General features: G+C 35.6%; 1 protein-coding gene across 4 annotated transcripts in view; it reads left to right on the forward strand.

Annotated features, from left to right (window-relative positions):
* The first annotated feature begins 2,881 nt into the window (after nucleotides 1–2,881).
* Nucleotides 2,882–13,261, forward strand: part of LOC149414330 (uncharacterized) — a 103,906-nt gene continuing 93,526 nt past the window's right edge. For 3 of the 4 annotated variants that reach the window (XR_016304073.1, XR_016304072.1, XM_089643980.1), the window contains exons 1-2: nucleotides 2,882–2,969; nucleotides 6,579–9,404. Coding sequence is in view for 2 of the 4 variants with exons in the window: in XM_089643980.1 (XP_089500106.1) it covers nucleotides 6,829–9,404 (2,576 nt within the window). In the remaining 2 variants the exon portion in view is untranslated. The remainder of the gene's footprint in view (nucleotides 2,970–6,578; nucleotides 9,405–13,261) is intronic. The other variant, XM_089643979.1, reaches the window with a different exon arrangement.

The following is a 13,261-nucleotide window of genomic DNA, read 5'->3' on the forward strand; positions in this document are numbered from 1 at the left end:
AAGGAAAAAGTTATGACTGATGGATAATCTGGGGGCAATGTGTCCTGGACAGAGATATGCTTTATTTCAAATAAATCCATTTCTAATGGAAATTCAAAATGCAAAATAGGTATTTTCCATTTTGCATTTTAAATGCTTTTCTAAAAACCATTTTGCATTTTAAATGCTTTTCTCAGTGCATTTTCCATTTTAAATGCTTTTTTGCAACATTCTTCTTACTATCTCCACTCATCTTTTTTTCATAAGCCCCAAATATCAGTCGGTCCTCAACCTCGCTATGAGAGATAATTTACATTTGTCAAGTTGCTCCCTGGTAGGATCCCTGGCAATTGAGTGATACCATTACAAAAAATACTAATTCAAATACTGAACATGGGGCCATGACGCTGTAATATTAAATGTTAGATAGTAGTTTCTATGTTTTTACGTTGTCAATATTAGTCCCGCGCAAATTTTTTGTGGTTTCATAATCTGTAGTTGTGGTGTTTTTGGATTTACCATCATGTAATATGTTTATTCTACATTGATGTCCATTATTAAATGACAAAATTGTTTGAAAATTCTATAATTATTTTGATTGTTTGACCTGAGAAACCATTTTGCATTTTGAAAATAGGTATTTTGCATTTTGCATTTGAAATGCTTTTCTAAAAACCATTTTGCATTTTGCATTTTCAAATGGAAAAGTTTTGACCCATTTCCATTTTGCATTTCAAATGGTTTTGGGTACCCATTTTGCACATCTCTGGTCCTGGAGTAATCCACCGCTCACACTGAGTCCGGCTGGAGAGGTCAAAAGGTCTCCCTCAACCAGTTTCAACACATCCCCAAACCAACCCCACCCCATGAACCCGGTCACTCCTGCTAAATCAACAAACGTAGTGAATCAATTGGGGTGACCTGTGCAAGGATTTTGGTTATCCAAATTAACGTTTGTGATACATTAAGCACGCTTTTTCACAAAAATTGGGCAATACAAATTATTATTATTTTGTATTATTGTTTCCTCATCGTCTCGTACAAAATGACGAGTGTGGGAACGTGCGTCACTCGTCTTCAGTTCAAGTAGCAAAAAACGTTAAAAAAAGTTAACAAAACTCGACGGCGAATGGCAGGCGTCCAACACTTCTCTTCCCTTCCACTTCCCCCGGCAACTCCAGAATTATCCTTGAAGATAATATTTAACTGTAGAGGATGAAGTTTTGCGGTGAACTCAAATTTAAATTTTGTATATATGTTCACTTGGTCGCAGGAGGACGGCATTCTAAGGGTTAAGATTATTTATTTAACTACTAATTATTTTTAACTCCCCAGACCTCAGGTATACTCTATCTGGACAGAGCATTTACGCTTCTAAAATATAAATAAATGGAATATTTCTGAACGAATTCAAAAATTTCAAACTGTTTTAGAAAAGCTGTGAAATTCGCTTTCAAATTTTATTACTAGAAATAAACATATATATTTTGAAATATTTATTTTTTTAATGCAAACATGGTACCTTTTAAGTTTTTTGTAACTAGAATTACTGATAACAAAAAATATATAGACAATTGTGTGAAAAACGTTGACTCAAATCGTTTTTGTCGTATCGTATAAAAATAATTGATACAAAATGCACGAAGTCTCATAAGTTTGTTTTCAAATTACAATCGCAACCTTTGGTTTCTGTGGTCCTGTGGTTAACTTCTAGATTTTAATTTAAAGTGTGGTGTTTTCTCTTTCTAACACCGTTTAGACCATATATCTCACCACAAGAGTAAGGAGACATAATTATTCAGGGTTTTCCAATAAGAGGTGTTATTTTGATATTCAATCGTAAAAGATCAAATATTTCGTTGCTTGTGTGGCACGTAGTGCCGTCTTGTTGAAATTAAACGTTGTCCAGATCAATACCATCCAATTACGGCCATAAAAAATCATTAATCACCTCTCGATAGCGATCCATTCACAGTAACTGTTGCTCAAGCCTCATTTTCGAAAAAGTAAGGTCCAATGACTCCGCCGGACCATAAACCGCACCAAACAGTAACACGTTGAAGATAGAGAGGCTTTTCAACAATAACTATTGGGTTTTCCAAGCCCCAGAAGCGACAATTTTGCTTGTTGACGAAGCCACTGAGGTGGAAATGGGCCTCATCACTCAAGATGTTTTTTCTATGGAATTTCGGATCATTTTCACGCATTTCAAGGACCTAATCAGCATCGTGTATCGTTTCATTTTTATTAATGGCGTAGTTTCTACTTGTCAAATGTCAAAAAATGACAGCTTCAAAATTAACATCTACCGAAATAATGGCCTATTCAAAATAACACCTCTTATTGGAAAACCCGTTATCTGTGAGACCTTACTCAAAAGCGATTTTAAAAAATCACATTTAAAAAAAAACAGATCTTTTTTCCCATAGTTTCTTCCTTGTTACATCTGTAAGATGTTTCACCCTTTTCTTGATGAGAAGAACTCCAATTTCGCTACCGATAAACTTTCGTATTGCGCAGTAGTTGCTTGGAACATATAATATACTAAGTGTATTTTGCCATACTATCATATTATATAATAAAACTCCGGTATCAAAAAAACACTTTTTCGACAGTATCTTAATTTGGCTGTAGAAATAATCTAGACCTCGAACTTCGGATGTTCCCATCTTATTTATTATCTTATTATTCTCGACAGCTAACACCATCTATGGATAGCCTAATAGACTGTGGGTGAGCTCACATACTAATAATATTACAATATCATTTACTTAGGTTCGGTTTGTAATTTTTTTTAAGACAAATTTTCTTTGACACATCCTCTTTATTTCGTCTTCGCCAACTCTCTTGTTCACTTCAAAACGGCCAAAAAGCGTTCAGTTCCAATCCAAACTTACCGGGTTCAACTCCGAACCGAACGCACTGCGAGAGAAATAATGGTCGCTAGCGAGCCTTAATCCTCTCTCTTCGGGTAAATCCGTCAACATTCGGTAAAGTTCGGAAAATTTCGGCAAAACTTCGTGTTTTATAAAAATATTTTAAAAATATATTGTGAAAATATTTGACGCAAACCGTTTATAAATCTCGTTTTTTAACGATGGTGTTTTGTGACATGTCTTTGAAAGCTTGGGTTTGGTTATCGTTTGTCACAGTTGAAACAAACAGCTGTTTCGCCTTTGACGTTTATGTGCATAGTAATATCATTGTCTGTTTTATTTTACGCGCGTGTTTATATGTTTATACAACAAAAAAAAACAAGTTATTAATTTTTAAACATTGATTTTTAATCGATTTTTGTGTTAAGCGATTTGTTTTAAATAGCTGGGTACACTTCTCAATCCTTTCTTCAATAATATTTACAAATAGATAAATATTCTCAGTATCACCGTGGTGAAAAACCACCTGCATTCAGAATCTAAGAGTTGCTTGAAATTGTTTTAGCCAGGTACTTCCTCACCTTCCTCATTCCCATCTCCTTTCCCTCCCCATTATCTTCAGCCTCAGAACATACCCCAATTGGGGATGCCATAGTCTCACTGGCTCTTGGGAGCAGTTGGGAGTCTTGTCCACTTAAAAAAAATGACAAATCTATTTGTTGTGTGAAATTGCTTTAATAAACCTTGCTCTTTCTCATCTCCTTTGCTTTCCCGCGTCCTTCAGTCTCACAAAATACTCCGATATGGGATGCCATAGTGCCACTGGCTTAGGGCAGTTGGGACTCTTGTACAGTATTCACATAAAAATCAATAAGTTGGTAGGCTGAAGGAAGTGGGTCGGTAACGAGAAATGGAAGTAACTTATACACGTCTTGCACTAGGGCGATACTAGTATCTGCCAAAACAAAAAAAAAACACCCGGATGCAAGTTAAAGAACGTTAAAAATATCGCATCCCATATAAATAAACAACTGAAGCTCATTTTAATGTTGTTTATTTTCATTCCCACCGTCTATACATCCGTCAGGGCACAACGGGCGGAGTAAATCGGGCTTTAGGATAGGTCAAAGATAAAGCGTGTGAAAACGGGACACATGTTGACGCTTTTTTCGAACTAAGTAACCGTCAGTTCCCCGCAGGAGTAGGCAGGGAGGATGAGCGCCAAACAAGTTTTGTCTTTGCACACACTCCTTTTTTTATTTTTTACTAACCAATATACATATAACACATAATTAACAATATATACAGGGTGTCCGGAAACTCGTAGTACAAGCGGGAAACTGGTGAATCTACATCACATTTGAAGTTGATTTTTTTTTTTATTTTTAATCAAATTCTTATAAATTATTACTGAAGATCAAAGTACACAACTAATTAAAACTATTTGAAAGTAAAACAAATGAAGAAACTCGGATTTGAAGCATTATTTTGAAATCACCCTTCATTTAACCCGGTGTAATCATAAAATATTTCTGCTCTGCAGGGTTAAAACATCTGTTATTCAACCCTAAACACCAGAAAAAACTTTAACCCTAAAATAGCCGAAAAATATTTTTTTTTGGTTTTTTTTTTTTTTTTTGAAAATGCTCAAATCAAAAAACTTTATGTTTTTTTGGGTTCCCCATGTGGTGTAGATTCTCCAGTTCCCGGCTTGTACTACGAGTTTCCGGACACCGTGTATAATATATAATATTAGTGGTAACAATACCTAATTGAGAAATTCTCGTGTTTAGGGAGGGAGCACTATCAAATTGACAGTACTATACATACTTATCAGTTGTTACAATTTGGATGAATGAAGGACTACTTTTTTTATACATAATGAAAATTTTTTTTATACATAATGAAAAATATAAGATGGCATTTGTTTTGTACATAATGGAAATATAGGTTGGCACATCGTAACACATACTTAAAAATTATTTAATAGTAAAATGTTTTTTGAGTTTTTGTTTAAAAATTTCATAATTCCTCTCGGATTGTATTTCTATAGGGAGTTCGTTAAAGGATTTTATTGCTGAGTATGTGTAATGATGTTGGGCTGTTGTAGTATTAATTTTAGGGATTATTATTTGTCGTAAGGTTCTCGGTCTGGTGCAAAATGACTTTATTGTTAGTTTGTCTTTATCGATTTGTAGTAATGCGTTTTTTTGATAAATTTTATTTAGTGGTAATACTTTAAATTCATCGAATAATTTTTGGGTTGAATAGTCTAATTGTAAAAATTAGTTGTTTCAATTTCAATTTCCTTGTTTCAATTACATTTATACATTGTCTTCAAGATACGTTTCTGTTATACTGACAAGTTTGACGATATTTAGTTCTGAATTTGAAATATGAGATCGACAAAAAATGACGTATTATAATTGGGTGCCAGTTGTCGAGTGGTTAAAAACGTTATCCCGATAAAACAGAGATCCTGAGTTCGATATTTTTATTTTTCTGTGTGAATTTAATAATATTATCTTCTTCAATGAAAAAATAAATAACTTTGTAAATAAATACCACAAGTTAATACAAAAAAGATCGACATGTTTTAAAACCAATGGTTTCTTCGTCAGAAACGTTTTTAAATATGTTTAAGGGTATAAAGTATATAATATTCACATAAAAAAAAAAACAAAAATATTACAAAGAGAGACAAGAGACATAAGAGATACAAGAAACACAAGATACACAAGAGACACAGAGAGAGACTAAGAGACACACTGAGAGACAGAACAGACACAAAGGGAGAAACAAGTTACACATAATAAAATTAGCTCGACAATTGTTACACAATTTTTAGCAATAGCAGCCAATCTTTTCTAACGATAATTATCAACGAAAATGTCTACTTCAACACACTCTATTTTATTATATAGTTGTCATATTTGGGTCAAAGGGCTAAAATAAGCGATATATTTTTTAATGTATTCACGTGAAACATGCTACAGCGCGCGTCTTCAACAATAGGAATTGGGAACTTTTATTTCACTTTGGACAATCAACTGCCTATTGATTGTGGAATTTTATAACCTTTAAAAAATTTTGTGGAAGTTCCAAGTTTTTTTTTGATTTTGATCATTGTACTAAAAATATGTCATTTTAATATTTTCGTTCATAATTATTGATTTTAAATACGATCTAAGCCCGCACATTCCGTTCCTATTCTAACTGGCTACAACGTAATTATGACACAGAAAACTTCACTGAAGGTTTAGAAATACCTGACTTTTCAGATCTGGTCACTAACCGTAGTTAAAGCGATTTAAGCAATGTTTTGAGTTCGATTGGTTATGTTTTATTGCCAGCACTATTTAAAATCTCGATTGTTGGAAAAGGTGCCAAGGATTTTAAGGCTCCATAGTAAGCGTTCAAAAAGAAGAAGAAGATGGTTTGAAGGGGAGATATTATGCAAATACGAATGTTAGAGGGAGCGATTTAAAGGCGTTTTTAAAAAATAGCAAAAATCTCCTGAAAAATATAATAAGTAGCATTTAAAGAAACACTGTGAATTTTAACATGACTGTAATACGTTAAATAACAGAATCAGATGTGTTTTTTAAAATGTCTTAATAATTAATAATATCTTTCAAAATCGGATAATAATAACACACGGTTTGCGTCTCTTATTCACTGTTTGTTTAGTGTTTGTATAACTTTTTGTTTATGTGGGTTCAGTATTCCTCCTGGACGTAAATAATAGCAGTCTTTATTACTAGAGTGTGCTTGAAAAGTTCGTTTTCTTCTGTTCATTTTAATTCGCGCAGTAAATAACGCGCGAGTACTTGAGCATTAAGCAACATGCTAGTTTAATGTTAAATATAAACCAGTCTGAAAGTTTACAAGTGTTTGGACAGAAATAACCCGCTTCATCTTGGTACAAGTTACTCGAATCCGTCCAGCATTCTCAAACAAACCACCTCCAGTTATGCTGAGTTTCTTCCGCAAGAAAGTCAGCTCGAAGTGGAGTCAGGATGGAAAAAACAATTCAGAAAGAGATGAAAAGAAAGCCATCAAGACTTCGACAAGTGGTACTGAAAAATTTAAAGTATCTACCGAGCAGGTGCTCGGGATATCCCAAAATACCAGGGACTTAGCGCTAGACAAATCCGCCAGTAGTTTAGACGAGAGTGCTTCGGATAGGCGGGGATCCGTCGGAGTCACCAACGATACGAATGTTTGTCGCGATGTTTTATCACCTGTAATTAGTAAGAATCAAGATGTTCAAGGAATAAATTGTGTAAACAGCACGTGGCAAGGGAACGAGCAAGCGGAAGACGCAGTTGTGTTGAGAAACGCACGTGACACTGCATTTACTGACACGCGACGAAGTGTTGTTGATTGTGTGTCGTTTGATCCTACTGTGAATGTCAGAGGTAAAAGAGAAGGAAGCCACACGTTGGATCGCTTTCAAAGATTGGCCAAGGACGACGCAAACAAACAGTCAAGAACGAGTAAGGAAGTTATTAATTTGCTTTTGCCTAAGGATAGTTTGAGCTATAAGAAAGAGGATTCTTATCTTTCAAAAACTGGGGTTCAAAGTTTCTTAGATATCATGGCCGGAGGAAGAAAGAAACGGAACAAAGGCAAGAAGAACAAATACGATAATAATAATAGGAGAAGTTGGTCGTTCAACGGACACAAGTCTAAGATAGATACAGTTTTAGATGTCAATATTGACGAAGATGGTGATTGCGAATCGAGCGAAGGCGATGCGAAACTGAAGCAAATAGATCTACAAAGATCCGCGAGCGTTTGCGAGGCTAACGAGACTTTAAGGCAGGCTGTCCCGACAGCTGTTGCGAATGATGTGTCGCAGGATTCACGTGAATGTCAGGAGGTGGGCTGCGGTCAGGGTCTTGACTCTGCGGAGACACCTGCCTGCACGAGTGTTGTCTGGAGCGGGGCAGGGCCGCAGGAGGAGCGGGAGGACCCGTGTGACGCGGTCACGGAGCTCGGGAGCCGTGCCAAGACTAGTGAGCCCGTGGGCAGCGAGGCAGAACTGCACGGCCGCCGCTCTCCGCTCCAGTCTAGTCGGGTAAGCGCGAAATGCGACACCGGACTGCCATCACAGAGCGATGAAAGCCCCGCGTATTTCGTCAAATCTCTCATTCTAGAAAAGTATAAGAATAACCCCCAAAGCCGCAGGAACTCAGACTCGCGACAGCAGGATGGTGTAAATATACCGCAAATAGACAGCGCGCAGTCAGAAATAGCAGATAGTTCGATCTGTATCGCGGATAATACAATTTCACACACGGATTCGACAGCATCCATTCATTCTGAGAATAGAGAGTGTTTATCAGATAGTTGTACTAATAACCCGGCGGCCGCGATGGGCGCTACGGACAGCAAGCCGGGAAGTGGTACCGGGAGTGGGAGTGGTGACAGAGGGATACAAGACAATACACTTCGTAAAGCCGAAAATATACCTGGCGACAGTGATTACGTAGTTTCGTGTGGGGAGTCTCGTGAGCCTATACATTTTGCACAAACAGATATCAAGGAGACAGTTTGCGAAAGTGCGCAGTTCGTCGACGTCGCTCCGAGCGAACTATGTGAAACTACGATTTCTAGTGGTGAAAACTCTTCCGAATTCTGTGAACCGGTGCACGACAGTGAGTCACTCAGACCTGACCTAGACGATACAAACCCTCCCTCAGAAATGCCGGAGTCAAAGGACGGCGAAACTACAAGACTGAAGAACATTCTGAGAGAGAGTGTCGCGGAGGACGGGAAAGTAGCCAATAAGAAACACGTAACATTCCACAGCGTTATCGACTTCGATGACGGTGATAAGATCAACGACGATATCTTGCTCGACGATGATTCCGTGGTCGAAGACTCGTTCGCCTCGCTAGATGACGAAGACGATGACGAAGTAGAATTTGATTCAGACACAGCAGACAACGAAGAAGTTCCCGACCCAGTTTACAGAATCACAGACGCCAATAACAAAACGATAACGAACGAAATTGAGACAATTGGCAGAGACTGTCTCAGCTGTAAATGCGATGACTCTACTACAATCAAAAGCTCAGAAGAGAGTGAAAAGCTGGTCACAGTTATTAATAGGCACGATGACGATAATGCAGACCTCTTTACAGACGCTGAAGACGAAATCGAAGTGGAAAATAATGAAAACTTAGGTCTCGAAAACAGCAGCACTGAAGAACTACCTGAATCCGTTGACGAGATAAGCTCAGAATCATCCGAACCAGCACAACCTCTGGAAAAAGATGCATTTAACACCATCATCGAAGTGAAAGAAAGCGTTGCAGAAGTCCAGCAAGAATCTAGTTCAGAATACGAGGAGAGCAATAGTGATAACAGTGAAACTGAAGATGAAAGCAGTGTTGAGGGGGAAGCCAGTGAGAAGGAATCCATCTTTGATAGTGAGAAGGTGATTGAAGAAGTCAGAAGCCAATACGTTGCAAAAGTAGAAGAAGAAGACGATGATTCTGCGTATGCAGAGCTGCTGAAGGTGGTGGAACGACAACTCATGTACGTATCAATCGGTTTTTATGTTACGTCACAAGAAATGCGTACAATACGATATTATGTATTTACACAAATCACAGGATAATATAATTATAGGATTTGTCAAGCTGAAAGAATGTTTTAAAACAAAAAATTGCGTCAGGATCATTGCCTTTCAAATGACACCAAAATTTTAACTCTACATAAGTAATACAAATTCGTCAAATAAAATTTATTTGCGCATGCCGGGAATTGAACACGTGGCCTTGTCGAGAGCCTTTCCTCTCTACCGTGGAACATCATCAAAATCAAAAATTAATATTTCCCACAATCAGTTCCACTCGACCGAAATCACTATATTTATTTATTTAAAGAAATACAAACAAAAAAAAACTGAAAATGATGGCGAAAGACATCGCTAGTGCAATGATAAAGGAAGCTAACAGTCTGTGTGGGAACCATACTTATTTGTCAACTCAGCCACTACACTGTTAATATTGTAAATACATTTTTTGAATGTCGGGTGCTTTGCGTTTCCTTATTAGTCTAGAGCCAGCGTTTCGGACAGCCTTGCAGTGTCCATCATATTTTGACAGTTGACCTTGGCGTTTACAAATTTGCGGAATGTTTGTAGTTATGTAATTAGAATGTGAGAAAGCATTGAGAAATATCATTACATAATATTTAATTATTATTCTTCTTGATATGGTTCCTCATTGGCAGGATCCTGACCCCAACTCCAGTTTCAATGGTGGACGAGGGTCTTCCGCTCTTCGTGGTCATTCTCTGCATACAGAGCCAATAATACTTGGTCACATTGCATCGCAGGCAAATAGTTGATAGTCTCTTGTGGATGCCAAGTTTCTCCAGAAAGAACACATATCAATATTTTCTATTTTCTATTTATGTCCGGGTTAAATCTTCCCCATAGGAAAAACTAAACCCTTCCACACACTTTTCTACAAATGATCATCTAGTCAATCAACATTATGCAAGTATATAAGCAAAATAAATACAAAACAATACAAGAACAACACGTCAACTCACCAGAGATCAAATGGGAATATAATTCACCGACTCCAGATATTTTCAAATCAGAGGGTTCGGCTTGGTAGAACTTCTAACAGGGCCTATAAATCCTAATGATCCCTCAGCATAAATATTTTTAAAAAAATAATTTAAATTTGACTTTTTAATTTTTATCTGATTTTTTATCATTTTTGTTTATAGGGTGATTTGAAAGAATCTTTTTGCTGAACTATCTTGCTTGTTTACACGCTTTGTTTGTGTCATAGGTATCTCTGATATGAATAAGTGGCTTATTTGATAAATGCGCCTGGTTCCCATCAAGGTGTCAATCACCAAGTTCTCCATCAATGCGCAAGCAAAAACTTCCGATCTTCTTTATGAAAAAGCAAAAGAAAGTGTTAAAATGGTTTTGATTATTAACTGAAGTATTCCCAGCGTTGCTTGACTTTTCTCTACTTTATATAAATATAATATGGATGTATTATATATGTAAACCTTTCGGAAGAAATTTTCTAAATTATAGTGAAAACCTTATCAAAATCCGTTGCGTGGCTTAGAAGAACTAAGCGCACAAACATACCGACACGGATAGCGACTTTGTTTCATTCTATTTAGAGATTCTGTGAAATAATTTACCCTGAGTATATATCATTCTTTATTTGAAATGTGTATTTGTTTTGTTTAAATTTTTGGCAGATTTACCTGGCAGGTCAATTGTTTTGTTAGAAGGTTCTCTAGATCTGAAGAAAATTGATTCACAGATTCTACAATTATAATATCCCGTGATGTGTTCATCTCTAAAACGTAATTATTACTTTGCATCCATGTAAATCACTTGTAAGCTTTTTTTCTTTTGTAAATAGTATATCAATATTGACTAGAACTCGTCAAAAAAAATTATTATTACGTTTGATTCAGTTTTTTTCGATCTAGTATATAAAAGATTTTTTTTTTAATTTTCAAAATTACAAAACTTTTGTCAATTTTACGAAAAAAACAAAAATTATGGACGGGTTTTTTCGTAGAATTTTGTTTATTATTTAATCATGTTTTTTCGTCAAATTTCAATGTTGATTTTCACGTTCTGTGAAGGTTTTATTTAAGTTTTGTTATTATATAATTACTGGCCAGTTGTTTCACAAAACTTCAATAATAACAGAACTTGAATAGAACCTCCACAGAACTTCAAAATCAACTTTGAAATTAAATTTGATGAATTGTTCAAATTCGGTGAAACAAACTGTCCTAAGCGGAGGTAGGCAGAAAAAAATTATGTTTTTCTGTAACTTTTGTATTAAATATGCTTATGCAGAAATCGCATTAACTTTGCGAGATCTACAAATATATATTAAAAATAATTCCAATTAACACACACTTATATACAACAAACATTATAGTTGATGGACGCAATATACATATATTATTTATTTATTTCTTTAAAATCAAAGGTATAAATATACCATACACAACAAATCATATACAATGACATCAGAAAGTATTTAATTAACAGAAGGATTTAAAAGTAAGAGATACAAGTATGCAAAACTTATAAATAGACTGAACTTAAATTGGTATTGATTGAAAATATATGATATTATAGCCTTCTTTACATACATTCCGTGCAGTTGAATAGATTCGCTATATCTGCGTATCTATCATACTAACTTCATGTAATTTAGGTACAAGCGAGTGTTTGAAATGCTCAGTACTGGTATTGTTACATTTAAATATGATTTTGGAACGAGTAGCTCTAGTAGGTATATCAAATTCAATTATTTTATGTAAATCCGGGCTGTTTACAGTGTCTATAGCACCTTTTTTTAATGTTGAACTTAAATTTAATTGAATAAAAAATATTATAAATATAATCTTATATATATGTATTCTGTAAAAACGCGTCAGAAGCCAAAATTTCCTATAAATTCGAATGGTAAGTTTATAATTAAATACCTACCTACTTATTTATAAATCATACTTTTTTTTCAAATAAAGAATAACACATCTTGTCCAAGGAAACGTCACTATCTCAATGAAAATTCTTTTTTCAAACACTCTTCAGGCAGGCAGTCTGCTATAATACTGAAAAAATATCAATGAGTAAGTCCAAATCAAAAGGACGGTCTCACATTTAAAAAATATATCATTACTGAACCTTTTAAACGGTCGCCATCTTGAAACGGAACGTACAAAAAAATACACAAATACGAAATGCAAAACGGTCGTATGTGTAATGTGTATGCGACACAAATGCGTATTGACCGATCAGTGACTAAGTTGGCATCGCGTTTGGTTCCGACCCAGGCGTAGTAACTTCAATTCCTCGGCTGGCCAAGTCCTCCATCACAACACAAGCAATATTTTCCGCCTACTGTGGTGGTCGTAGGAGATTTTCAAATATTATCAGATAATTCGTAACCCGGGAATGTTTTTAATAATATTTTTCTATTTGAAAAATGCAAATCTTGGAAATGGAAATTAACTCATATCCCGCTATCCAACCGAGCTGAAATCGACAGATAGACTTGTTGTCGATGACAATGCATTCTATCAACTTCTGATGCAAATACGCATACGCGTAATTCTCGGATATTGGATGACATTACAGAAGATAATACACAAAATAAATGTTGATCTTACCCGTTCGGGATTTGGCTCAGTTGTTCGCGCGGTTGACTCCTGTCCCTGGGGAGTAAGTTTCAATCCTCAGTCAAATAAAAACAAAAAAAAAATTAATACATCTATTAATAAAAACAGATGTTTTATGGTTAAAATATTTTTATTATTGTAATACGTATATTGTATAATACGTCTACAAAAAACACCATAGCGTCGTAAAATACTGTAATATTGTA

The sequence above is a fragment of the Hesperophylax consimilis genome, chromosome 20, assembly GCF_061612785.1.
Source record: "Hesperophylax consimilis isolate HC1 chromosome 20, BYU_Hcon_1.0, whole genome shotgun sequence".
Classification (NCBI taxonomy): domain Eukaryota; kingdom Metazoa; phylum Arthropoda; class Insecta; order Trichoptera; family Limnephilidae; genus Hesperophylax; species Hesperophylax consimilis.